At 51.2% G+C, this 27,429-nt stretch overlaps 1 protein-coding gene across 5 annotated transcripts; it reads right to left on the bottom strand.

Annotated features, from left to right (window-relative positions):
• Positions 1-223: 223 nt before the first annotated feature.
• DPP3 (dipeptidyl peptidase 3) lies at positions 224-27,429 on the bottom strand. Of its 5 annotated transcripts, none has more exons than XM_037053295.1 (18): positions 27,362-27,429; positions 25,938-26,215; positions 15,914-16,003; positions 15,199-15,336; positions 14,749-14,823; positions 14,115-14,211; positions 11,540-11,670; positions 11,298-11,428; positions 11,165-11,223; positions 9,144-9,338; positions 8,813-8,925; positions 8,365-8,457; positions 6,797-6,859; positions 6,574-6,698; positions 6,333-6,453; positions 4,900-5,079; positions 3,477-3,639; positions 224-767 (listed from the first exon to the last, which is right to left on the bottom strand). In XM_037053295.1, exons 2-18 carry the CDS (start codon positions 26,205-26,207, stop codon positions 595-597), a joined length of 2,217 nt encoding a protein of 738 aa, XP_036909190.1. In that variant the 5' UTR covers positions 26,208-26,215; positions 27,362-27,429; the 3' UTR covers positions 224-594. The 5 variants fall into 5 exon arrangements, with proteins under 5 accessions (XP_036909190.1, XP_036909194.1, XP_036909191.1 ...); XM_037053299.1 differs by having other exon boundaries at positions 11,540-11,673; positions 14,121-14,211; XM_037053296.1 differs by having other exon boundaries at positions 25,938-26,212; positions 27,362-27,425.

Below are 27,429 nucleotides of genomic sequence, written 5' to 3'. Positions count from 1 at the left end.
TTTAGGCTCCTGGAATTTTTTAAAATACAAGAAACGGCAGAAAAGAAGGCTGCAAAAATCGTGTTTTGTTGATTTTTGTAACTGTGTGTGTATCCTTAGAGGTGATTTCAACATCCTGTTGTGAATAGAAGCCTAAAAGTGACCCTCCTGCTCCCTCCCCAGGCCTTGATCCCACTACCCTGCCAGGAGCAAAAGACAGGGGAAATTGATCAACAGGCAAAGATGGTGGTTCTTTCTAATATTTATTTTTCTGTAAAAGTAATACATGAAGAGCACAGGGAGAGATGTTGAGTCCTGCAGGCTCTAGTCAGGTCACTTCTCAGAACTTCCATTTTCTCCTCTGCGGCACAGGGTAAAGCACCCTGCCTTGCCCACTCCACAGAGCGCAGCACAGATCACATGAGATAACACGCAGAAGCACTTGGTAAAGTGGAAAGTGCTGACAAATGGACGGGGTTAGTGTCACCACCCTCAGCTGAGGTAGCACCAAGGCCCGAGCTCCTGCCCCTCGCCCAGCCCCAAATGCACACACAGATATGGGGCCACTTGCTGCCTTGGTTTGATGGAGTCGGGGAGGAGCTGTACAAATCTACTTCAAGTCTGGCCAGATGGGGCTTCACTGGGGTCCTTCCAGAACCGGGCATCGGCTGTGGCCAGCTGGGTGAGGACCTCTTCCAACTCGGGCCCATCCTCTGGGAAGCGCTCGGAGAAGGATCGGATGAGGCCAGCAGCTGAGGCCTCGTACTCAAGAAGCTGCACTTCTGAGCCTGGGGGTGCAGGGGGGGGCATGGAAAGAAAACAACAGCAGGGACGGGTCTTAATAGGGAAGCATCATTATCACCATCACCATCACCATCATCAGAGCAGCTGCTTCTTCCAGGACTGTTACTATGTGCCTAAAATTGGGCCCCGTGTCTTAGGTTTATTATCTAATGTCATCCTTACAATAACCCTATGAAGAAGGAAAGATGAGAGGGGGAATATTTAATGAGTGGTTGCATTCATTCATTCATTCACTTAAAAGATTTACACCAGGGGCCACGTTAGGTGAAACAGACACAGCCCTTGGCCTCCAGGAGCTTACAGTCCAGCAATTGCTTCATCTCCATCCATTGTGGGAACTTGGGCAAGTTTCTCAACCTCTAAGCCTCAGTTTCCTCATCTGTAAAGTGGGGGCAAGCACAGTACCTCTTCTCTCAAGAAGCTGTAGTGATCAATACAATAATGTGCACTGTATTGATTTGAATACAGTGTACATTATTGATCAGAACAGAGCACAGTAGCACTCTGTTCTGAATACTCCTGGGAAGCATTTTTCTCTAACGCATGTCCACTGCTCTATCCACCCACAGCACCCTGCTGTGTTCTCTGGCATTGTGGGGTGCACAGAGCTAACAGCACAAGCTTTGGGTTCAGATGGCCCAAGTTCAAATGCCAGTTCTGCCACCCACTAGTTATGTGACCTCGGGCAAATACAGAGTCCCTGTGTCTTAGTTTCCAGCTAAAAAGTGGGGATAATCACGTCCTCATTGGGTTGATGGGAGTTAACCATGGAAAGTTTTCATCCAGCGCCTGGCAGATGAAAGTCCCCAGAAGTTAGCCAGCATCACCATCAACACTACCTTCGGAAATCCAACCTGTCCTTCAGGGCTCCAGTCACATTCCGCCCCAGAACCTTCCCTGACTCCCTTGAAGGTGGATGTGATGTCTCCTCCACCTGCTCAAACCACTGTTTGTGTCTCCTGGGCACTCATTAAGGCCTTCCCAGTGGGATGCTAAGTACTTGAGGAGGGGATCTGGGTCCAATTCACTTTGATCCCCAAAGGCTCCCACAGGGCTGGACAATCAAAATGATGACAATATTGTCCATGTAATGAGCACTTACTATGTGCCCAGCACGATTCATTCATTCACTTATTTGACAGGCATGGAGCTACTCCTGTGTGCCAGCTGCAGGGGGTGTACCGCTCCTGCTGTCATGGAGACGAGGCAGACGGGAAAATGGCAGAGTGATGGGTGCATGAAGAAAATAAAGCTGAGGATAGAATAAAGGGACCAAAGGGATTACTACAGACTAAGGGGTCAGGGACAGCCTCTCCCAGGGGATGCCACCTAACAGAGACCTGAATGATACAAAGAGTGAGCCAGACAAAGATCTGGGGGAGGACCACACCAAGCAAAGGGAACGGCGACTACAAGGGCTACAAGAGTGGAGCTTGCTCAGGGGGCTGGAGAAATGGAAAGGCCCATGCGCCTGGAGAGCAGTGAGTCAGGGAAGAGGGTTGCGGAGGGAGGCCAGGAAGGGCTGGGGCCAAATCCCATGAGCCTTTGGAGTGTAGAGAAAGGAGTTTAGGATAAGCCTCTTAAATGCTTTTCCTCACCAGTAGGAGGTAATTACGGAATTTAACCCTCACAACTGCCCAGGACCATTGTAGAGAGGAGGAAACACCTTAAATTTGACTCTGGGCTCCTCCAGTATAAAGCTGTAAGCCTTAAGCAATTTACTCTCTGTGCCTCAATTACCTTATCTGTAAAATGGGGACAACAAAAACACCTAGCTCATTGAATTACTGTGAGGATTTAAAGAGCTAATCAACCCCAGGAAGCACTTAGAACTTGAAGGAAGTACTTACCATATTTTGCCTGATATAATGCACACTTTTTCGCCCAAATTTTTGAGGGCAAAATAAGGATGCGCATTATATATGGGTATAGGTATAATAATCCCGCGTACAATACACAAAAATGTAGCTGTGCATTATACACGGGAACACATCATACACGGCAAAATGCAGTAATTCAGGCTCACCATCAGCACTGGCTTTATGAACAAACACACCCAAGTCCAGAAAAGTCAAATCACCAGGACAAGGTCTCGAGCAGTTCTGAAGCCCAGGCTCTGCTCGCCGACGGGCCCCACCTCTTCCCTGGTGCCTCCCCGGGCAGATGCAGGAGACACAGTCAAGGGGTGAGGGAAAGTGAGGGCAGCAAGGTGCTGGGACCCCAAGGGCTTGTAATATAAAAGATCCCAGTGCAACGCAGCCAGGGTCAGGGCTTCTGGGAATGGAATCGTCACTTGAGAAGGGAGAGGGACCGCAGGGCTACTGATGTCTGAACTGGCTCAGCCAAATCACACTATCCCCAGGCTTCCACTTGGTCTGCTGGGTCCCAGCTCACTGGTCGACCTGACCACTCCTTCCGCTCCAGGGCGAGGTCTGACTCTCTTGTACCATGTCTGGCCCCGTGGGGCCTGTCTGTTCCACGAGCCCCTGCTTGCTGGCCTTTCTCAAACCTGTTACCATCTTACAACCAGCGTGACTGTGTGTACAGTGGTAGTGATGGTGGCTGTTTGGCATGAGGAGAACTGCGGCCTGGAGAGACGCAGGAGTCACCACAGGTAGCCTTCCCTGAGCCCCTGGGCTGTTCGAGGCTACCTCTGCACGGCCTCAACCGAAAGGGACTCAGGAGTCCGTTACCTTCGAGGCGAGTGTTGGGCTGAACAATGAGCTTCCGAGATTCCTTGCGGAGCAGCACCGTGTCCCTGAGGGTGAGGAAGCACTCAGGGGGCGCATCAGTGACAGCCGCATACCCCTCATACAGGGCCCGGCCTCCGGCCACATCCCCCGTGGACTTCAGCACCTGTGGGAAGCAGAAGGAGTCAATGTCTAGGTGGGTGCCCACCCTACGCTCACAGGGCCCTACTGGGGCTACAGCCGAAGGCGCCCAGCCCTGGAGTGCATCTGGTCTTAGTGTGGCTGTGCTGAGTAAGAGAGAAATGCAGATCAAGTGCTTAGCACATAGTAAGTGCTCATTAAAATACATAGTATATATGTTATGAAGAATAAGATACCCAGCCACACACACATTGATGTTTCTCTCCCTCATTTTCTCCCTGTCTTCCCCACTGTCTAAAAATAAAATAAATTTTAAAATCTTAAAAGAAAAGAAAAAGAACGGCTCATCAGTGATCCTCAAACTTTGTTAAGTGCCAGAACCACCTGGCAGGCTAGTCAACATGCAGAGCCCGGATCCTGCTCTAAGAACTTCAGAATCAGCAGGTCCAGGGTGGGACCCAGGAATCTGCAACATCTGCAAGAATCTGCACTTCTAACCTGCTCCTGGGTGATGCTGGTGCTGCTGGTCCACGGACCGCACTTCATGTCACATGACATGGACCACATGACATTCTATTCGATCAGTTCCGTAGGCAGGTTGTTTCATCAAAGTCCTGCCAAGTGAGGCAGGCGATGTATCCCATTGGACAGATGAGACAAGTGGGGCCAGAGAGGAGAAGTACGTTGCCCCAGTTACAAGGCTAGTAGCACTGGCACCAGAACCCCAAAAGGTATCCCAACTCTAAGCACCCCTACCTGAGCAGAGGCAGGGCTGTGCTGACGGCTGTCCCTTCCTCCGGCACTCACCAAGTTCCAGGGCTCCTTCCTTCCCTCAACCCAACAAGCTCATTCTAGTCCTCAAACCAGACTTTGTGCTTTCTGTTTCTTCTGCTCTCAGAGCTTCTCAGCACTCAAATACCACCTCCTCCAAGAAGCCCTCCATGATGAGCCAGGCTAAGGAGGCTCCGCAATCTCACTGGCTGTCACATCTCTGCCATCTCATTTGCCCTCCAATCTCGCATTACCCAGTTTCGTTGCCTTTACAGCTCTTGTCATGATCTGCAATTATCTTGTTCATGTACTGTTAACACATCTGTTGTCTACCCGCCCTCACTACCAGGTAAGAAACTGCTCAGAGCTTATTTGGGTGCCTGGCACATGGTAAATAACACTCGGTATGCAGATTCACAGAATGAATGAGTAAATGAGTGACTATGAGGCAGTGGTAGAAGGTGGGGAAATAGGGTGAGGTTGGAGGGGCCCAAGGCAACAGGACTCTGCTTACCTGGAGTCTCCGTAGGAACCGCTCCAGGGCGGGCTTGCCCACCGACCGGATCTTGCTGCGGTCAAGGCGGACCCGGGCATCTGGGCGTCCATCAGAGCCTGTGATGGGAGTGACGGTAACGAGTCCCTCGCCAGCCTCCAGCAAGACTCTCAGGATCACAAACCGGGCCTGCATGTGGGCCTGCAGGAGCCAGGGAGAAAGGGACCAAACACTCAGTTCAAGGCCTCATGTACGGCATCCGTGCTGCGGAGGCAGGCACCAGAGGCCTGATATATATAATATGTGCTCACTAACTGTCAATTATTCTTACTGTTTTATTATTTCCTTTTCTGCTGATTCCTCTTCCCTCAAATGCCCCCTCCTTACTCTGCTCATAAGGGAAGCAGGCTTCCCTGGAAGACAAGGAAGCCATTTCCCCCAACAGCTATTATCCCCAAGTCGCCTCGCCACGAGGACCCCAAGCACTTCCTCCTCCACATTCTTGTTTGCATTCAACAGAGGGACGAACAGGGCATCATTATGCCAGTTTACAGATGACAAAACAGAGGCCCAGAGAGGTAGAGTGACTTGCTGAGGGTCACACAGCTGCTAAGGGAGAGCAAGGACTCAGACCCAAGTTTCCTGACTCTAAAATGTGTGTTCTTTTGGTGACATAAATATTCCCTCCTTAAAGCATGCATATGGCTGTTTAAAGCATTTCTTTTTTTTCTTCTTTTTTTTAGATTTTATTGATTTATCTTTAGAAGGGAAGGGAAGGAGAGAGGGAGAGAAACATCAATGTATGGTTGCCTCTCATGCATCCCCTACTAGGAACTGGCCTGCAACCCAGGCACATGCCCTGACTGGGAATTGAACTGTGATCCTTTGGTTCCCAGGCCCACACTCAATCCACTGAGCTACACCAGCCAGGGCTAAAGCATTTCTACTGCGTACCCTATTTCCAAGGTACCTGTCATAACCGGCGGTCTAGCCTGAAGCTCTGGAGGCACACTGCTTGGGTCTGAATCCTGGCTGTGCTACTCACTAGCAAGTTACTTAATCTCTTTGTGCCTCAGTTCCCTCATCTCTAAAATGAGGGTAATAATAGTACCTACCTCCTGGAGCTGATTCTGGGAACCAATGAGTTAATTCGTATAAGGTGCTTAGAACTGGGCCTGGCATAGTGTAAGTCCCGTGCAAGTCATCTATCAGGAGTTGTAGTAAAATCATCTCATCTGATCTGCCCTCAAAGGTGGGCAGGGAGGTTATGCTCCCATTTCACAGCGAGGGACATTGAGGCTCACAACAGTGACGTGACTTGTCCCCACGCACGGTGACGTCCAAGACGAAATCCAGTTTGTGTGCCTGCCTCCCTCTACCGTCCCTCTACCTAGAATCCTGATCCTGGCCCCCATTTCAGGCTCCCCATTCCTGAGGAACCCCCTGGGGCCCACCTGTCTCCAGTTGGAGGCCTCAGGGGTGTAGAACTCCAGAGCCAGCAGCCCGGCCCGCACCATGTTGAGCCAGTTCACGTAGATCACGTCTTCCGCATCAGCCCCCTCGAAGCCAAAGATCCTGGGGGAAGGAGGGGGAGATGGCAGGGGGTTCCGAGGATGCCTGGGCCCTGCCCTCCCTGCTGGCACCTCCTCCGCCCACAGAGGCCCCGCCCCCGCCCCCGCAGCTGCTGCTCCATACTCTAGCACTTGGGGGTGGAGGCAGAGGTACAGGCCCACGCTCTCAGCCCGGCACTCTTCATAGCTGGAGGCGATGGTGCTGAACTTGCTGTCCCAGGTCTCCCCGCTCCGGTACCAGCTCTGAATCTGGTAGGGGCGGCCCGGGAAACAGGTTTAAGGGCGGCTGCCACCCGACCCGTGCCCACCCTCCCAGCACCCTGGGGCTCCGCTGAGGCCACCCTTACCTGCTCCCCCGTCTCCGGGTTGACCACTGACTTCTGGTCAAAGTTGAATGCTCCTTTCTCATCCTGCAGGAGAAGGGTCATTGACATGGGGTGGGTGAGAAAGAGGTGCCCACGCCCAGGCCTTTAGGAGTGGCTCAGAAAGGCAACCGGGGAGCCGAGAGTGGACAGCAGAAGCAGCAGGTCCATGGACATACTTCTGCCTCCAGCCCCGAGTCCTGGGACACCGGCTACCCTCTCAGAGCCCACAGGAGGCAGAAGAGCCAGGGCCCCTGCCTCCGGCACAGAGAGGGGAGGGACTTGCCCAAAACCATGGGAAAAGCTGGACCCAGTATCTCCAGATGCCAGCCAGAGAAGCCCCATGTGAGGGCCAGAAAGCCTCGCTGCTCCTCCCTGTGGCTTCCTAGTCCGGCTCCCGGTGCTGGCAGAGGCCCTAGCGTGTGCTTATCTGCCTCGAGCACGCATCACCCTCACCAGGCTGTCCATGTGCTGAGCATCTTTCACGCATCATCCATTTAATCCTCACAACCACCCTCTGAGGAGGGTTGTACTACTACCCCACTTCACAGAGGAGGAAACCGAGGCCCAGAGACTCAGAGCACACACCCCTTAATAAGGGTCGTGTGCACACTGTCCCTTAATAAGAACACACGTTCACTAAGGGCCTCCCTAGCCCAGGGCTTTGCTATGATTGCTCGTAATAGCCTATACAGCAGGGGTCAGGAACCCCATTTTACAGACAGGTCAGGTGAGGCTGAGTGAGGGGAACTGACTTATCCAAGGCCACACAGAGTGGCCACAATTGTCCCAATTTCCCTGTTACTTCAAAGCCTGGACAAGGCCCAACACCAGGCTGCTCCCCTCACCAGCTGCTCTCCAAATCCTCCTGACTCCCCAGCCCAATCCCGAGACCCAGCTCCAGCCCCCCCCCATTTGGTGGGGCTGCCCCACCCACCAGGAGCAGGCCCTGGGATGCGCTCGCCCCATCCCCTCCAGCCGGTTCCTCTCGGCAGCTCCGTGCTGGCCGTCCCCATAGGCTCTCCTCAGCTTGAGGAAAGCCTCTCCGACATTTTCACTCTCCCCGAGTGGGTGTTGCGGGGGCTGTGGCCTCTTGGGCCAGCTGGCAGGGAGGGGCTGTTCTGGGGAGACATGGCTCTCTACAACACCCGAAAAGGCGTGAGCTCCAGGAAGTGTGGTGCAGAGACAGAGGGTGCTGCAGCCTCAGGACCAGGAGCGCCAGAGACTGTCCCCTGCCAGCCTATTTGTCCCCAGGGCTGCCTGAGTCACACCCCCAGGGCCCACTTCCTTGGCATGAGGAAGGGATTCCTCCCGTGTGGCAGTTTGTGATGGGGGTACCACAACTGGACTGTCCTGCAGACCCCATTCAATCATCGGAGCTTCTGGGACATCTTGGGAGAGGGTGAGACAGGGACTTCACTGCTTTAGAGGCCGTATTTGCTACCTGACCTAAAGTCCCTGAAGGCAACGATTGGAGCGGGCCCCCCCACCCCCAGGAAGGGCTGATCACGGCGGAGGGGAGCTGCAGGCCTGGGCAGCGGCCACATTCTTACCTGCACGAAGAGCTTGCCACTGCCGTGGCCCAGCAGCTCGTGCAGACCCACCTGCACATCAAAGGAGGGCCCCTTCCATCGGATGTACAGGTCCTGCCAAGACAATCGGGGACTCACACAGGCTGCTGTCCCCTCATGGCCACACAGCCTGCCTCCGCCGAGGGCCCCTGACGGAACGTGTTTGGTAAAGGCCCGTGACACCCAGGCTCCACACTGGGCACACACCACATGGCCCAGCTCATCCCAGCAACAACCCGGGAGGAAGCGACTGCCTCCCCTTCTGACAGGTGAGGAAACAGGCTCTGAAGTCACAGACCACATGGCTGAGAAGTGGCAGAGCCTGGATGGAAGCCGTGCTCTCCCCGACCCTGCGCAGGGTCATCTGCCTTGCTGGGTTGGCTGAGGTCAGGCCAGGCCCCGCCCTGTCCCTCGAGCTGCGGGTACCCACCTTGTCATCCTCCTCCAAGAAGGTGAGCTTCTCCCGCTGTGTGGCGTAGGCCACAGCCAGCACATTCCCCAGTGACACATTCTTAAAGCCTTCTGTCTGCCTCAGGTCGTCATCTGGAGAGGGCAGGGAGGGGACCAGAGAGAGAAGGGGCAAAGGTTAAAAAGGTCACAGACAAGGAGTCTAGACAAGAGCAACAGGCTGGGATGGTGAACTGAACGGGGCAGTTTGGGGCCAGGCGAGTGTGTGGAGGGGGAGGGGCAACACTAAATGGAGGCTCCTGGGAGATTGGGGGCACTGTCATGGCTGGGTGGCTGGGTCCCAGGAGGCTCACAGTTGGGGATGTTGATTCCAGCAGGAATGCCGGAGCCAGCGAAGGTGAGAACATCCAGGGAGGTGAAGTCTGGGGTGAGGAACTTGTCCTTCTCGAAGGCGGGGGGCCAGGGCAGCTCCTTCAGCAGCTGCTCTGCACTGGCCACCAGCCGCTCAAACTTGGCACTCATGGCCTTGTTCACCATGGCCACGAAGCCTGCGGAAGAGAGGGGGCTGTGGGTGGGCTGGGCTCGACCCCCAACCCTGCCCCCACCCCCCCCACCCCCATCTTCACGACACAGTGTGTGCCCGCCTTGTACCACGACCCCATGCTGGCCACTGTGGAGAGTGGTGACCCAGGGCTGGGCCCCGCCTCCCCAGAGGTCGCTAGTCAGGGTGGCTGGAACGGGAGAGAGGGCTCTGCGGGATAACATCTCAGACGGATCTGAAGGGGGTTTGCGGGGAGCACGTAGAGGGTGGTGCAGAGAGACTGATTCTCAGTGGAAGGGGCTGCAGGAGCAAAGAAGGATCCTGTTTTGGGGGGGCAACTATGTGCTGTCCTGCCAGGCAAGAGCGTCTGGCTGTGTGGTCCTCATGGAAAGTGTGTTCTGGGGAGTGCGACGTTGGCAACACTGCTTTGAGCCAGGAGCTCGCATTAAATCTCACAGGCGCAGCCCCAGCCCTCCTGCTCAGCAGCCGTGAACCGAGCGGCACAGGAGAAGGCAGTTAAGGAGATTCACGCTTCCTCCTCCAGACCACTCTGCTCCACTCACGTGCAACAAATGTGGATTTTTTTTAAAGAGATTTTTTATTTATTTATCTTTAGAGGGGAAAGGAAAGAGAGAAGGAGAGAAGTATCAATGTATGGTTGCCTCTGGTGAGTCCCCTGCTGGGAACTGGCCTGCAACCCAGGCATGTGCCCTGACTGGGAATCGAACCTCGATCGTCTGGTTCACAGGCCCGCGTTCAATCCACTGAGCTACACCAGCCAGGGCCCCAAACGTGGATTTCTAAGTTACACATACACGTATATGTTTTTACACAGGTGTAGCTCTACATCAAAACAAAAGACAAAAAGTATATTCCAAATTCTAACCTTGGGGCGGGTGCAATCACAGTTGATTTTCTTCTGTATGTTCAAAAAATTGTCACCATGAACATGGACTACCTTTCTAGTAACCGCAATGAGTTATATCAGAAACAGGGTCGCCTCCAAGCTCAAGGCTGCTGAGAAGGTGCTCGGGTCTCGGCCTTCAAAGCAGCCCTGGTGAATCAGGACCCTGGCAGGAAAGCTGTCCCTCCAACCATGCCCCTGGCCCTCCTGTTCCCCATGGGCTCAGATCCAAGTACCACCCCCGTGGGCTGCTGGGGCTCCCCTCTCTCCCCTCAGGTTAATCTCTATGGCAACTGGTGGTTGGACGCTCCAGACTCTATGTCCAGGAGCTCGGAAAAGACAAGTCTAAATCTTCAGGCCGGATGCCCTGCCGTGCACAGGTGGGCCCGGCGGCGGGTGTAGGCACAGGAGCTGAGCCAGCCTGCTGCCTGCCCTGGGTTGACAGCAGCCAAGTCAAGTTCACAGCTATGCTCCCAATCACCCAGCCCTTTTATGTGCCTGGCATTGTGCTGAGCAGCGTGCACATAACGCCTCACTCCCCCTCCACCCAGAAGGGAGTGACGAACGCTCAGAAGTGGCCTTAACTGGGCCAAGGTCACAGTCGGTGAGGAGCAAAGCCAGGCTTGTAATAGACTCGGCCTGTGTGTGGACCAGACACTAGAGCCAGCACCCAGTGGCTCCGAGCCAAGGCACCTGGGTTCAGCCACCCACCTCCTGTGTCTCGTTTCCCACATCGGTGAAGTGAGGCTACAAATCCTCACAGGATGATGGTGTCTAAATGAGTTTACATAGGGAAGCACCCACTACATGGTACACCACCAACGCTGGCAGCTGTTATTGTTATTATCACTGCCGAGGGGAAAGGGGAGACCCCGCGGAGGACACAGGGAAAGGGCTTGCGATCTGAGCGCCCGCCTCCCAGAAATTACCTTCAAACTCTCCCCGGGAACCAAAGGGGTCTCGGTAGCTCTCGATGAACCCGATGTAACTAGAGGAGAGAAGGGCAGAGATGGAAGAGGGGTGGGCAGGAGGGCTGGGGTGGGGGAAGGCTGGGTCCCTCACCTCTCCACGATGGGGCCTTTGTCTTGGATCCAGAAGCGGGAGCCCCTCTTGTGGGCTTCGATGGAGCCCTGCGTGAAGCTTTCTATGTACTGGGCCAGCATCTGCTCCTGGTGGCTGTTGGCTGCATACGTCTGGGGTGAGCAGGCATTGGTCAGCCTCAGGCCACACACCCACCCCTACCCGCCCCCTCGCTGCCCAGCGGGGTCTGCAGCCCACACACCTTAACCCCCAGCCAGTCCTACCTTGGCTTTCTCCAGGTGGTCCACCACCTTCTGGAGGATGGGCGCGTAGTCCCCCCGAGTCACCTGGAAATGGCTCCCCTGGAACTCATAGCTCTTCAGCCTGGAAGTCACTTCGGAGTCTGGAGCAGACTCTGAAGGGAAAGGCGGATCGCTCAGGGAAGGGGCGAGTGAGTGTAAGACACCTGGCAGGCTTCTCACCGAAACACTCTTCCTCTAAGCTCTTCCACAGCTGCCCATTGCCCACAGAAATTAGCATTAGCTTTCACCTTCAAAAATAGACACATTATGTAATATAAAATGTTCTACACCCTTTACAAGTGGCAACTCATTTAAGCCTCAGAGCAGTTCTGGGGGAAGCGGGAAATGGCTGTCTCCATCTTACAGTTGGGGAAAAACTAAGGCACCAAGAAGTTTAATTAAGTTTTCTAAGGTCACAGGGACAGCAGGTGGCAGAGAGGGATTCAAACCCAGTGTGGCAGGTTGTATTTTAAAGATACAGCCATGCCCTAAATGTAGGCCAGTGGTCCTTATGGGAGAGAAAGGGTAAATGGGAAGTACACGCGTTAAGGAAGAAAGAAGTCGGTGAGACTGAGAAGGGGCTGTGAGCCAAGGAATGTGGGCAGCCTCTAGAAGCCGAAAGAGGCCAGGAAACCTCGACCCTCCAGAACTGCAACAGGACAAATTCACGTTGTTTTACGCTGCTACACTCGTGGTGGTTGGTTACAGAAGCAATGGGATGTCATACACTGTTGCATTCTGCTTGTTGCCTCTGAGCAATAAAATATATCTCTAGGACATACATCTCCCCTCTTGAAGTGGGGAGGCTTGTGACTACGGCAGAAGTGACGCATCTGAGTGCTGAGTCTAGGCCATAAAAGGAGACAGTTTTTCCTCGTTCTCTTGGAGAGCTCACTCCAGTACCCAGCCACTGCGAGCAATCCAAGGAAGCCATGCGAGACACCTTCGTTGATGGCTACGGCTGGGATCCCAGACAAGGCACAGCTAGTTTTTACCACCGCAAGTGTGAATAAGGAAACCTGCACATGATCCAGCCCCTAGCTGTCGAGTCACCCCCAGCCTTCAAGTCATCCTCATCGTCAAGGCCTTCGTCATCGTCAACCAGAGGCAAGCTGGTCCATGATGCCCCACCCAAATTCCTCACTCACGGAGTCTGTGAGCAGGAAAAGGTCCTTTATACCACTACATTTGGGGGATGTTGGCCACACGGCAACAGAAAACTGATACGCCCAGGCAGCCTGATTCCAAAGCCACACTCTTAACCACTGTCCTATGTATTGCATCTTGTAAGCACGGGCCCAGCTTATGTTCTGTGTGACCTACTCCTACTCCCCGACCCCAGTATCCTTTTCTCCGGTCACATCAAACTACTTACTAATTCCTAAACTTTCCCACCACTCTGCTTTGGCTCATGCTGCTCCCTCCACCAGGAGTCCGTTCCCTACCCATCTTCATTCATTCATACATCAGGTATCTGAGTATCTGCCAAGGGCTAGCCACCAGGGAGACAATGGTGAATGAAGCACCGTCAGTCCCTCCTGCCCAGGGGCCTGCAGGCAAGTAGAGGAGACCAGAATAACTGGGACATTACAGGGAGCGCTGATGGGAAAGGAAATGTGCTGGCCTTTGCTACGGGAAGACAGGGAGAAGCGGACATCCATGCATGGCCGAAAGGATGAGAAGGTGTCATCAGGTGAACATCTGCAGGGGAGGGAGGACATTCAGGCAGGAAGCGGGACAGACTGCACAGAGGCCGGGAAAGAGATGTGAGAACAAGGGGTTTCCAGGGAATTGGAAGTCGCTGAGTGTGGCTGGCGGCACAGAGTTTAAGTGGACAGCTGGGAGCTGGGAAGCTGTAGGTGGGTAGGAACAGGAGGGTCAGATTGCTAAGGTCCTGACAGGGGTCTGGACATTTGTGTCCATAGCGCATCTATTTCCCCCTCACTGGAAACACACCCCAATTTTCCTTTGAGAATCCCCACCAATCCACTACCACCTCCAGTTCAGGCGGTAGGAGGAGCTGACCTCACTGTCTGGCTCCAAGGTAGGCTCAGGACCAAATCCAACCAATCAGAAACCTGGCCCTTGACCACTAAGACTGGTTCACAGATAAATATGGGACCCAAAATGGAGGAAATAAAGCCACTCTTAGATCTTATGAAGAAACTGCTGAGAGAAAAGGACCCTCCTTCTGCTACAATGGTCAGACCGGCGACTATCAGGCTCTGAATGAGAGCAGCCTGCTGTGGATGAATTCGAAGAGAGCCCAGAAAAGAGATGGAGAGAGAAATTTTCTGAAACTACTGCCTGAGCAGCTGGATCCAGCTGTTCCTGAAGCCTTCATACTCTAGGCTTCTTACTTACCCAACTCTGTAAAGTCTCTTTTGGGTTTAAGAGAACTTGAAATAGATTTCGTCACTTGTAACCAAAGAATTCTGAGCCACAAAGCCCTAAGAGGTGGTTTCAGGCTTTATGCTGAGGATCCTTGAGAGCTATTTAGGAAGTAGAGTTTAGTATGTTCACCATCCCCATTAATAGACTATAGAAAGGAACTCACCTTCTGTGCCAAGCACGGAAGCCAGCCGCACCTCATAGTGGGGCTTCCCGTCCTGGTCAACCTCCTTGAAGAGCCGTGTGTTATAGGCACTGAGGTTCTAGAAAAGACGGCAGGGGTTTGGGAGAGAGTAAGTCCTGAGAGGACTGTGGGGGAGGGAAAGCAGGTCACACCAAGGAGAGAAGAGAGCCAGTGCAGGCTGGGCCACGCGGGGACCTGCCGGAGACGGCTGGGAGGGTCTGAGCCAGGGCAGACTCTCTGCTCTGTTCACTCCATGGAGCACCAACTTTTACTAGGCACTGACCTGACTGTGCCGCACGACCTCAACAAACCCAGGGCTACACAAGGCAGGCCCCACTTCACAGACAAAGAAGCTGGGCATGTAGCAGCTGAGTGGCTGAGCTGGGAGGTGAGCCCCACATGTGACACCCCAGCGGCTCTGACGTTCTGCCACAACCTGTCCTGAGGGTCATGAGGCCCTTCGGCCTGGGGTGGGGTGGGAGCGTCTTCAGTGGAGACAGGCTGGCTCTCAGACAGTGGTCCCCAAGTCTCCACCTCAAGGACCCAAGCTGCGACCCAGGCATAGGTGCTACTAGCAAGGGGGCCCCAGCAAAACACTGCCCCAGGTTTCCCAAACCTGTGAGTCCAGAAAGTCTTGGGCCACTTTGGCATCTTCCATGGTACAATCCCCAGAAAAATAGGTAGTGACGCCCTGCGGGGAAGGGGCAAGTGGAAAGGAAGAAGTCGCTGAGGTTGGGTGGAGCTGCGGGTGGCTAGTGACTCCCTCTCCAGTGCCAGGCCTCCCGCGCCTCCTCTCAGCAGCCTCCCTCAGTCCCCCTCCACCTCTTTCCAGGGGAAAAGTTGTAACGCAAACAACACACAGTAAACAGAAGCCCATCTCCAGCTCCTGCAGCTCTGTTCCAGCCTCACAGGCCGACCCAACCCTAAGGCTTGCCACGTTGCTCTCCCCAAGCTTTGCCTCAAGAGCGTAAGGCAAATCCCACTGCCTTCCGTTAGGCCCCTTCCTCCACACCAGACCAGGCGGCCTCGAAGGAAGCCCTCCACTCTTGTGGGGCTGGAGCCTTACCTCCTTCCCCAGCCCCAGGTGGCGAAGCCTTGGCTCCAGAGAGAACATGAGCTCCCCGCAGGTCTGCCAGAGGCCCCCAACTTCCTCTGGGTGCTGCTGGGCGGCCTTGCTCCCCAGGATCACTCGTTCAAGCTTCTCCTGCAGGGGAAGGGGTCCACTGGCCTGGCCACAGGGCCCAAACCTGCCTCTGGAGCCCCCACAATACCCCCAAACTCTTATCCCACAATCTAAGACATCCCGGCAATCAATGGACCAATGGCCTTGGCATTGCCTGAAAAATGTCGCACTTGGGGCCCTACCGCAGACCTTTCGACCAGAAGTAGCATTTCCCCAAGATGGCCAGGCACTTCGTGTGCACGGTGAGAGCTGGGAGCCCTGGGGTAACGGCTGCCTTGGCCTCTGATGGGCCTGAGTTCCCCAGCCCCAGGGAGGGACTCCCGGTGCCCAGGCTTCTCTACTGTCCCCACTGATGACCAAGAGGCTTCATTTCTGTAGGCACCTGACAGTCCCCCAAGCACTCCCACATCCTCCCCTTGCCTATCCTTTGGGTCAGCACAGTCATGCGGAGGCCATAGCACCCAGTGAGGTTGGGTGGCTGACCCAGGTCACACAGTGTGGCAGGGACAGGGTCAGAGCTCCACTCAGGAGCTCCAGGCCCTATTCCCCCTCTACTGGCCCTGAAATCCCCACCTTCCCCAGCCCTCCCTCAACTCACCTTGGGCAGGTTGGGAACAAACTTGGTGTCGCCAAAGGACTTGTAGTTGCCCATGTTGGAGTAGACGCCCGCGGCATAGACCAGGAACGCCTGAGGGAGGTGAGCATCAGACACCTGCAGGCACAGCCTCCCCACCCCAGGGAGGTTCCCTCCCAAGATGTCAGCACCCAGAGGGACAAGTGTGGGTGAGGCTGGGAAACATGGGGGCAGGACCCAGCTGGGAGGCCCCAACATACTTTCACAGGCTAATCTTCACACGCCCACTGTCCCACCAAACTGGTCTCTATAGCATCCAAACACCTCCAAGCACTCACCCACCTCTGTTCCCACTACGCCCACCACCCTCTCGGCTACCTGCGGTCACTGATACGACCTTCAAGGCCCAGTTCAAACACCACCTCCTTGTGCAAAAGGCCTGTTGCCTTCTGCCCCCAACATGGCCAGCAGCGGGCACCGGAAGCATCAAATGTTACAGCTGGAGGGGTACCAGTCACCCACTCTATCGTTTTTGCTGGCCCCAAATCTAGTCTCCCTTCCGCTGGCAACAAAACCTCGTACCTTCCTTTGGACCTTCCTTCCCGCACCACAGAGGTGGGCATACCTCTAGCTGGCCAGTAAGAGCCCTCCCCATCCAGGCAGTTGCCCAGGTGCAAAGAGCCTGTTTCACACCAGGGGACACCAAGTGTGGTGGGGTCCCTAGGGCTCCCCTGCTGGAGTGAGGAGAGAAAGTAATGCTGAGATGAAGTCTGCAGTGCTATTGCCAAGCCCCTGAATCTAGCTGTGCCTGAAGCCCCTCTGGCCCTACACTTTTCAATCATGTGAGCCAATAACTCTTTTTCAAAATACGCCTTATTTTTTAGAGCAGTTTTAGTTTCAAAGAAAAATTAAACAGCAAGTAGAGATTGGCCTCATACGCCCTTCCCCCAAACAGGCAGTCTTCCCCATCATCGACATCCCCCTAGAGTGAGACATTCGTTACAACTGATGGGCGCACACAGCACATCACTCACCCAGAGACCACAGCCTGCATCAGGGTTCACCCTCGGTGCCGTGCCTTCCGTGGGTTTGGGCAGATGTATGGCAAAGATCCACTGTGTATGACAGATCCATTACTCTGTATCACACAGAGCAGTCTCACTGCCCTAAAAATCCTCTGTGCCCCAGCCTCCCGCACACCTCCCAGGGCCTGGCAACCACTGATCTTACTGTCCCCGTAGTTTTGCCTTTTCCAGAACAGATTATAGATGGAGTCAGACAGTATGCAGCCTTTTTGGATTGGCTCCTTCCTCTCAGCAACATGGACTGAACTTGCTCCATGTTTTTCCATGGCTTGATAGCCCATTTCCTTGTAGCACCGAGTAACATTCCATCATCTTCATGCACCATGGTTGAGCGATTCAGCTAACGAAGGACATGTTGGCTGCTTCCATATTTTGGCAATTATGAATATAGCTGCTAAGACATCCATGTGCAGGTTTTTCCGTGGATGTAAGTTTTCACCTCCTTTCAAATTTTCCCCTTGGTAAATATCAAGGAGCATGATGGTTGGATTATGTGAGGTCTGCCCAGAAGGTATCTAGCCAGGTAACATGAACCCAGAGACACTGAAGATACAAGATATAAGAACCACTGTACATAGGACAATGATGCCTCGGTCCCCTTCAATGTGGGCACCTTGAGACCTCACACAGTTCTCCCAATCACTATCAGCTGCCCTATCGTTTTTTTCCTGAATCTCATTGACAGTCTGAAATCTCTTTCTTTTCAAAGGTGATTTTAGTTTTGGGAAAAGCCAGAAGTTGCAGGGCATCAAATCTGGGCTGCAGGAGGGCTGAGTCACCTGGGTGATTTGATGTTTTGCCAAAACACCCTAACGAGACGTGAAGCATGAACAGGTGCATTGCTGTGAGGAAGCTGCCATTCACCAGCTGCCCACACTTGCAGCCTTCTAAAACATCTGAACAGTTTCTGCGGAGGAATGTTCAAGTTTATTGCAAAATTTGATGTAGATTCATTGCTTGACTTGCTCAGTCATTTTGAATGCAACAGCCACACATGCTCACTCAACTGTCTACCACCTCCACTGACGAGTACAGCCAAGTCGCCATGGTGCATGCATACGCACTGCCGTCCACTCTCCCCGGAGGCCAGGTTACAAACCATTCCCACTACATTAACAGCGGCTGGACTTTTTCTGGACAGACCTCGTATGTCGAGTATACTTAGTTTTGTGAGAGCTGCCACGCTCTCTTCCACAGCAGCTGTACATCAGCAATGAATTTGAGCTCTTATTGTTCCACTTCCTTGCTAATATTTGGTGGTGTCAGTGTTTTGGACTTTGGCCACTCTAATGGGTGTGTTGAGATGATCTCATTATTTTTTAAATTTGCAATTCCCTAATGACATATGATATGGAACACCTTTTCATATGCTTATTTGTCATCTGTATATCTTCTTTGGTGAAGTATCTGTTAAGGTCTTTGGCTCATTTTTTAAATTAGTTTGCGTGTTAGGATTTTTTATATGTGTTGGATAACAGTGTTTTATCAAATACGTCTTTTGCAAATTTATTCTGTCGGGGACCACTCTGTGTGGTTTTGGAGACTGCAGCCCTGTGAGAGCAGTCCTTGAAAGAGAACAAGTAAGTCTCGCTGGGGAACCAGGAAACGCAGGTGGCAGATGTGACCCGATGCTCACACCGAGGGTTCCCGTGGGAAATCAGGCCTGATAAATACATTGTATCCTTTGAAGCTTGCTCTGCTTTGTGTAGCCCTGTTGATATGAACCAGATGTTTAAGTTCCAGGCATAAGGAGTAAATTCCTTATCTCATGAAATACGTCTCAAAGACCATCTGGTGTCAGCATGACTCACAGACCCTGACCTGAGGTGGATCTTTGTGTTCCTTCGATTGTTATCTATAGATAATACCTGCTTCTGTATGACTATAGCCTGTTGCCACTCATTAATGAGCTATGCATGTATGCTGTATACACCTACACATACCATTCCCAATAAAAGCCATTTGGGAGAGGAGCTCGGGGCATTCCCCACTAGAGGGAATCCCCACCCCACTTCCTGCCAGAACAACAGATTGTGTTCAGGATGATTTATTCTCATCCACGGTGGCCAGGAAAGCTCTGCTGGATGGGGCATCTCCCGCAATATCCCCCAGTCTGTGGCTTGTCTTTTCATTCTCTTGATAGTGTCTTCCACAGAGCAGAAATTTTCAATTTTAGTGAAGCCCGGCTTATCAATTATTTCTTTCATGCATCATATATACTTTGTGGTGTATCTAAAAAGTCATCTACAAACTCAAGTTCATCTAGAATTCTCTCCTGTTATCTTTTAGTTTTATAGTTTTCCACTTAAGTCTATGATCCATTTTAATGTAATTTTTGTGAACAATGTAAAACCTATGTCTACATTCATTTTTTTGCATGTGGATATCTAGTTAGTTGTTCCAGCATCATCTGGCTAAAAGACTATTTTTTTCGCCATTGTATTGTGTTTGCTCCTTTGTCAAAGATCAATTTACTATATTTATGGGGGTCCATTTTGGCTCTGTATTCTATTCCATTGAGCTATTTAGCTATTCTTTTGCCTAATGAGAGAGATCAAAATATGTGAGGCAAAACTAATAAAATGTCAAGGAGAAATAGATGAATCCACTATTATATTTAGAGATATTAACACCCCTCTATCAGAAATAGACAACCCTGGCTAGTGTGGCTCAGTGGACTGAGTGCCAGCCTGCGAACTGAGAGGTCGCTGGTTCAATTCCCAGCCAGGGCACACGCCTGGGTTGGGAGCCAGAGGCAACTGAATCTCTCACATGTTGATATTTCTCTCTCTTTCTCCCCTGCTTCCCCTCTCTCTAAAAGTAAATAAATAAAATCTTTCAAAAATAAAAGAAAAAGAAGTAGACAGATACAACAGGCAGAAAATGAGTCTTGAAGTCAAATGATACCAATCCTCCAACCTGGTTCTTCTCCTTCACCACCATGTTGGCTCTGCGGGGTCTTCCGCCTCTCCACAGGAACTTTAGTTTCAGTTTGTTGACACCACAAATGACTTGCTGGGATTTTGACTGGAATTGCTATAATTCAGGTAAGAAAGAAATGACATCTTGGACAATATTGAGTCTTCCTATATATGAGTGTGGAATGTCTCTCCATTTATTTACTTCTTTGATGTGTTTCATCCATGTTATAGCTTTCCTCATATTGGTCTTGTACAGGTTTTGTTGGATTCATAAGTAAGTATTCTTCTTTTTTGTACTGTAAATGCTATTGTTTCTAATCTGAAACTCTGCCTGTTCATTGCTGGTATAAAAGAAGAAATTCACTTTCTGGCCCAGAATGCGGTCTGTCCCGGTGAATGTCCCGTGTGAGCTTGGGAAGCGCGTGTGCCCTGACGCTGGATGAAGCAGTCTCTCGGTGTCTTTCACGTTCAGTTGTTTGATGGAGTTGTTGAGTTCAGCCACGTCCTTACTGATTTTCGACCTGCTCCATCTGGTTCTGACAGAGGGGTGTCAATATCTCTAACTATAAGCATGGATTCATCTATTTCTCCTTGCAGTTTCAGCTCACACATCTTGATGCTCTCTTGTCAGACACATACGACACGCAGACCATTATGTCTTCTGGGAGAACTGACCCTTTTATCATTTCATAATGCCACTCTTTACCCCTGACAACTTTCCAGGCTCTTAAGTTTGCTCTTTCCAAAATGAATCAAGCTACCTACTTTTTCTGCTTAGTGCTGGTGTGGGGTCTATCGCTCCATTCCTTTTCATCTATATGTGTCTTTATGTTTGAAGTGGGTTTCCTGCAGATAACATAGAGTTACTTGGGTGTTGCTTTTCTGATCCACTCTGACAATGCCTTTAATTGGTACATTTAAACTATTGACATTCAAAGCGATCACGAGTACAGTTGGACCAACACCTACCACGTTTGTTACTGTTTTCTATATGTTGTCCTTGTTCTTTGTTCCTGTTTTTGTCTTCCATTCTTCTTCTGCCTTTTGTGGTTTTCAACTGAGCCTTTTATATTCCATTTTCTCTCCTTTCTTAGCATATCTGCTGTATCTCCTATTTTACTTTTTTAATGGTGGCTCTAGAGTTTGAAATAGATGTTTACGACAAACCCAAGTCCACTTTCAAATAACACTGTACTATTTCACGGGTACTGGAAGTACCTCATAATAAAAGAATCCCTGAGTCCTGACTCCCCTCCCCCACGTCACTGCTGTCACTTACCTCACTCACAGTGCACACAAGCTTTATTTATAAACATATATAATTGAACATGTTATTGCTACTTATTTTGAGCAAACTGTTATCTCTTGGATCGATTAAGAATCAGAAAAATAAGCTTGTATTTAACCTTCACTTATTCCTCTCCACTGCTCTTCCTGCAGCTCCAATGTGACACGAATCTCTGACCTGCAGGGTTTCCTTCTATCTAAAGAACTTGTAGCACCTCCTGCAAGACAGGTCTGCTGGGAGCACATTTCCAAGTCATTATTGTTTCAGACTTTTTTCAGTTCCTTCCTCTCTTCTCCTTCCGGTATCCCCATTATATATATGTTACATCTCTTACGATTGTCCCACTGTTCTTGGATACTCTACTCTGTTCCTACCTTTTTTCTCTTTCCTCTTCAGTGTTGGAGGTTTCTATTGAAATATCCTCAAACTCAAGAGACTCCTTCCTCAGCTGAGTTCAGTCTCCCAAGGAGCCCCTCAAAGGCAGTGGTCATTTCTGTTACAGTGTTTTTGACGTCTAGCATTTGGTTTTTTTTCTTAGAATCTCTATCTCTGCTCACATTGCCCGTGTGCCCTTTCACATTGTCTGCTTTATCGTAGAGCCCTTAACACATCAATCATAGTCGCTTTAATTCCTGGTCTGGCGAGTCCAACATTCCTGCCACACCTGAGTCTGGTTATGGTGTTTGCACAGGTCTTTTCAAACCACGCTCTTTGCCATTAGTATATTTTGTTGGGTTTTTTTCTTGAAGCAGACATGAAGTACAGGCTAAGAGGAACTGCTGTAAACAGGCCTTCAGCAATGTGACAGTAAGGTGTGCGGGCAGGGGATGCGTTCTGGGGTCCCACGATCAGGTCTCACTCTTTCAGTGAGTCTCTGCCTCTGGATTGAGCTCACTCTGCATGTCTCTCAGACCCATGTCCCTGCCTACCCCCTTAGGTGGGACAGGTTGGCTAGAGTGGGCTGGAGTTCGGTACTTCCATTCCCTCAGGTCCTGTTGTTCTGATAAAGTGCTGGCATAAGGTTCTGGTGAAATGGTTTCTCCTGAGGGAAGACCATGTCAGAAACAGAATGTTCTAGCACCTTTCCAAAATGGTTCCTTCTCTACTCCTCTTGCCGGAAGTATAAGGGGCTTTCTCTCTGAAACTCACTGGGAGAACCAGATCAAGCTCCTGGAGGAAAAATCCTCAGAAGTGTGGGCCCCCCCCCAGTAGGGGGGACCCTCTGGAGTCCTCCGCACTGAGCCTGTAGCCAAGTCATTAATTATGGCTCAGGTCTGTCTACCCCAGCACTGGTTCCAGCGGAGGTTTCTGCTCAGGAAATTTTGCCCTGGAAAGTTGTAATTCTCTGTACCTGCCTGTCTCTCTCCGACTTAGAAGATGACAGTTTGCCCTGTGACCTCACTCCTCTTAGTGATCTAAGGAGAACTGTAAATTTTCAGTTCGTTCACCTTTTGATTTGTGGTTAGGACAGACTTGTGACTTCTAAGCTCCTTACATGCCAGGCCAGAAACTAGAAGTCATGATTTTCTTTTCCGTTTAAGCCAATTTGCGGTGGGTTTCTGCAACTCACAGACAAAGGAATCCCACTAAAAACAGCAATACTTGGGTAGCATCTTTCCACTTATAAGCACTTCCCCAGCTTTTAGCTACTGTAATGAGTAAATCAAAACCTAGAGATGGGATGTGATTACGCAAAGTTCAAAAAAGACAGAAGAAACAGCCTGGGCCTCTCTGCTCAGAGTTAGGCATTCCAATTCTTCTATTTTACATGCAGAAAAGCAGGCACAGTCTCACACACTCTTGGTAAAGTTTTTTAGCAGATGATTTAACAGCACCACTCAATGGTAGAAGACAGCCTCTTGCCAGCAACCCCACTTCTAGAAATAGATCCTACTCGCACATGCGCACAAGTATGCTCCTTACTATTCATGTGGGCACTATTCATAAGAACCGGGAACAATGAAATGTCCGGCATAAAGAAAAGATTATATGGACTACAGTGCACACTGCTGTGGAATGCTTCACAACCAATAAAAAGGAATAACGTGGAGTTATATGTGCCCCATGGAAGTTTTCCAAGACATGGGGTTCAGTCGACGGCCATGTGGTCTCAGTGAAAAAAAGCAGGCCTCAGAAGAACACGGAGAAAATAAGGAACAGATACACGTCCACATGAACATGTGGCAGTACGTAATACAGACAGAGGGTTGAAAAGGCTGTCTGCCCGTCGTCCTCAGAGGTCACCTCTGGGAAGGGCACTGAGAATGAGCCACCCCTGTGTTTTGCATGATGTCTTTCTGTACTGTGTTGCAATACATTAAGAATGCATTCCCGCCCTGGCTGGTGTGGCTCAGTGGAATGAGCACGGGCCTTCGAACTAGAGGATTATGGTTCGATTCCCAGTCGGGGCACATGCCTGGGTTGCAGGCCAGTTCCCAGCAGGGGACTCACAAGAGGCAACCATACATTGATATTTCTCTCCCTCTCGCCTTCCCTTCCCCCTCTAAATATAAATAAAATTTTTTTAAAAAAATTTTAAAAAAAGAATGCATTCCTGGACTTCCGCCAAGATGGAGGCATAGGTGGGAACACTGTGCCTTCTCCCACAACCAAGTTTGAATACAACAAAGGTTTGGAGAACAAAGACACAGCCAAAGAACAGAAAATTGAATTATACGGAAGTCCGACAACAACGAAACATTCAACCAGGACAGTAAGAGGGGCAGAGCCAGCAGCGGAGCAGGGTCTGGCAGGAAAGTTCCCCCCACCTAGGCGCGCAGGCAGCCCGGACCCAGTCAGGGTGCGGGGCAGACTGACCGCGGTCACACATTCACGCACAGTGAGACGGACTGCGCAGGCCCCAGAGAGTGAACCCAGTGGTGGAGGGCTGATGGCGGTGGCACACTCGAGTACAGTGGGATGAAACTCGCAGGCCCAGGTGACGGTGGCAGCTGCGGCACCTGTGGCGGTGGCGGCGGTGGGATGTGGCAGACAAGACGCCATTGCTCTTCTTTGACCCCGCCCCCAAGTACAGCATCACAACTCAGCGACTGAGTTGCCCTGCTCTGGTGAACACCTAGGGCTCCGATACTGCTACATAACAGGCGCAAACAGCTCAAAAGATGGCTCAAAAAGAACTCAAAGTCCCAGAGCCGATAACTCTAAGCGACCAACAGATTGCCAGCCTCTCAGAAGCACAGTTCAAGACACTGTTTATCAGGATGCTCACAGACCTGGTTGATTACAGTCACAAATTAGAGGAACGTATGAAGGCTAAACTAATTGAAATGAAGGGAAATGCACAGGAAACCAATAGTGATGGAAAGGAAACTGGGACTCAAATCAATGGAATGGGCCAGAAGGAAGAACAAAACATCCAACCAGAAAAGAATGAAGAAATGAGAATTCAAAAAAATGAGGAGAGGCTTAGGAACCTCCAGGACATCTTTAAACATTCCAACATCCAGATCATAGGGGTACCAGAAGGGGGAAAGAAACAGTCACGAGTGAAAAACTTATTTGAACAAATAATAAAGGAGAACTTCCCCAGTCTGGCAAAGGAAATAGACTTCCAGGAAGTCCAGGAAGCTTAGAGAGTCCCAAAGAAGTTGGACCCAAGAAGGAACACACCAAGACACATCATAATTACATTAGCCAAGATTAAAATGAAGGAGAGAATCCTAGAAGCAGCAAGAGATAAGGGGACAGTCACCTACAAAGGAGTTCCCATCAGATTGTCAGCGGATTTCTCAAAAGAGACCTTACAGGCAAGAAGGGGCTGGAAAGAAGTATTCCAAGTCATGAAATCCAAAGACCTATAGCCAAGATTGCTTTATCCAGCAAAACTTTCATTTAGAATGGAAGGACAGATAAAGTGCTTCTCAGATAAGGTCAAGTTCAAGGAGTTCATTATCACCAAGCCCTTATTATATGAAATGCTAAAGGGACTTATCTAAGAAAAAGAAGATGAAAAATATTAACAGAGAAGGACAGCAAACTCACAGTTATTAACAACCACACCTAAAACAAAAGCAAACCAAGAGGACAGCTAGATCAGGAGTGGAACCATAGAAATGAAGAACACATGGAGGGTTAGAAACAGGGGGGTGGGAGGAGGAGAAGGGGGGAGAAGGTACAGATAATAGCATAGACAGTAGGTAGAAAATAGGGGGGAGGGCAAGAATAGTGGGGAAATATACAATCTAAAGAACTTGAGACACGTGGTTATAGGCTAAGGGGGGGAGAATGGTGGGGGAGGGAGTGTGCGGGTGGAGGGGAATGAAGGGGGGGAATAGAACAACTGTAATGGTATAATCAATAAAATATATATATATATAAAATAAAAATAAAAGAATGCATTCCTGTATTACTAGGCTCACGGACCCACAAACAAATAAAAACCAGGGGACAGGAAGAGTGTCCTGCCCAGGAACACAAAACATGGTAAAGGAAGACCTGGTCCAGACAGAGACCTGACCCCTACCCTGCACTCACTCCTCTACCATCTTAAAATCTCCAGCTACTTCCTTTACTCACAGCCCTTGTTACAATCACAGCAGCCACCCTTGATCTCGGAGGCGCGTCACCACAACTCATGCATATTTTGCAGATGAGAAGAATGAAGCTCCAGAAAGGGAGGTTTCAGTATTCCTAATTCTGGGTCTAATGCAAAGGGAGACCTTGGTACCCCTGCTTCCTGGTCCCTCACATCCACAAACCATTTAAGGAATTCAGGTTGGCCTGAAAGAACTGACCTGGTACTCCTCCTCTGTAAGTCCCTCAGCCAGGGCATGCTGGCGTAGCTGGTCGGGATCCTGGGCACGGAAGAGGCGGCTGAGCAGGGCATAGATGTAGGGGGCCTCGGGGGAGGTCTGCAGCAGCACAGCCAGGCCTCCATACCAGGACGCGCGTGACAGGTGATGGGCATAGAGGCGCTCTGTGGGCGACAGCAGGCGGAAGGCTTCGCGGCAGTCCAGGCTAGACACGCCGATGTCATTGGGCAGGATGTACTGGGTATCCGCCATGGGCCCTGCTGAGAACCATCATCATCATCACAGCCCATCATTTACCCGACGCCTGGCTCCGCACTCTCACTATCTCGCTTAATCCTACCAAATATTCGTAAGGAAGGAAACACTATGGAATCCATTCACCAAATATGCCTAACTGAGACCCAGAGAAGGTTAGGTGACTCACCACAGGAGATTACAAAATACAATGGCGGCCATAGTTGGCTTGCGGCCCCTCAACTTTAAAGATTAGATCAAACAGCCTAGTCTTACAGACAGGGAAACTGAGGCCCACAGAGGCTAGGAGCTTTGCCTAAATAACAAGGGAAGTGTCAGAAGCAGAGACCTGCGCCTCTAGACTCCCAGCCCAGGTCCCTCTCCAGCTCTTCCCTCCTTCTGACCTCCCGTCCTCCTCTTCAGAATTCTGCAGGTTCTTCAGTTCCGCTCACCACTGTGTTACCACAGAGTCCCAGGCCACCAGCTGGAAGGCTCCGATTGCAATTCTGGCTCAGCCCCAGACTCCTCAAATCAAGTCAACTGTTTCACTACGCTACGCCTCTGTTTCCGCCTCTGCAAAAGGGAGGTGGTAACAATCCAACCTCACCACGTGGGTGTGCAAATTAGTAAGGTCACCCCGGATGTAATGTACGTATAGCAGTAAACGATTGTCCTTGGGCTCTTTTCTTCTCTCACTGCTGCCAGGATTTGTCCTACTCTCAAGCGGCCCCACATCCTCCTGCCCTCTGCCTGTGCTCGGCCTGGGGAGCTACAGACTCACAGAAGTTCAGGGCTGGAAGAAAACTCACTTTACAGATACGGAGGCTGAGGTTTAGTGAGATCAAGCAAATTACGAATGCTTCACAGTCCGTGGGGACCCAGGGGGATCTCGCAACCCAGGGCATTCCGCACCCCATCCTCCCATACCGGCAACAGGTTCCCAGCATACCCCCACCACTCCCGATGCTCCGCCCCCAAAACACAACCACCGGGTTCTGAAAGGGATGTTAACTCTTTGCTGCCCGGAGCGATCCTCAACCTTGGGGCCGCAATGACTTTAGAAGGGGTACTGGATGGGAAGAAAAAAAGAAGTGATATTGCACTCGATCCAGATTCGCCCCGTCCCCCGAGGATGACACTTTGTGACCCGAAACGCGGTCGCGGAGCCTCACCTGCAGCAGCTGCTCCGATCGCAAACTCACTTCCTGCTTCCGGCTCCCCCCATTCATTGGGGCTCCAC

Source organism: Sturnira hondurensis, unplaced genomic scaffold (genome assembly GCF_014824575.4).
Source record: "Sturnira hondurensis isolate 20B ecotype Veracruz unplaced genomic scaffold, ASM1482457v3 Scaffold0007797, whole genome shotgun sequence".
Lineage (NCBI taxonomy): Eukaryota > Metazoa > Chordata > Mammalia > Chiroptera > Phyllostomidae > Sturnira > Sturnira hondurensis.
This window is presented reverse-complemented; position numbering and strand designations above follow the sequence as displayed.

Coding starts and splice junctions, on each gene's coding strand:
- DPP3 (XM_037053295.1), bottom strand. CDS start 26,207: ATGGCGGATACCCAGTACATCCTGCCCAATGACATCGGCGTGTCTAGC. Junction 16,004..25,937: donor TTACAGAGGAGGAGTACCAG/GTCAGTTCTTTC, acceptor CACCTCCCTCAG/GCGTTCCTGGTCTATGCCGC. Junction 14,824..15,198: donor ACCTGGGGCTGGGGAAGGAG/GTAAGGCTCCAG, acceptor CCTTCCCCGCAG/GGCGTCACTACCTATTTTTC.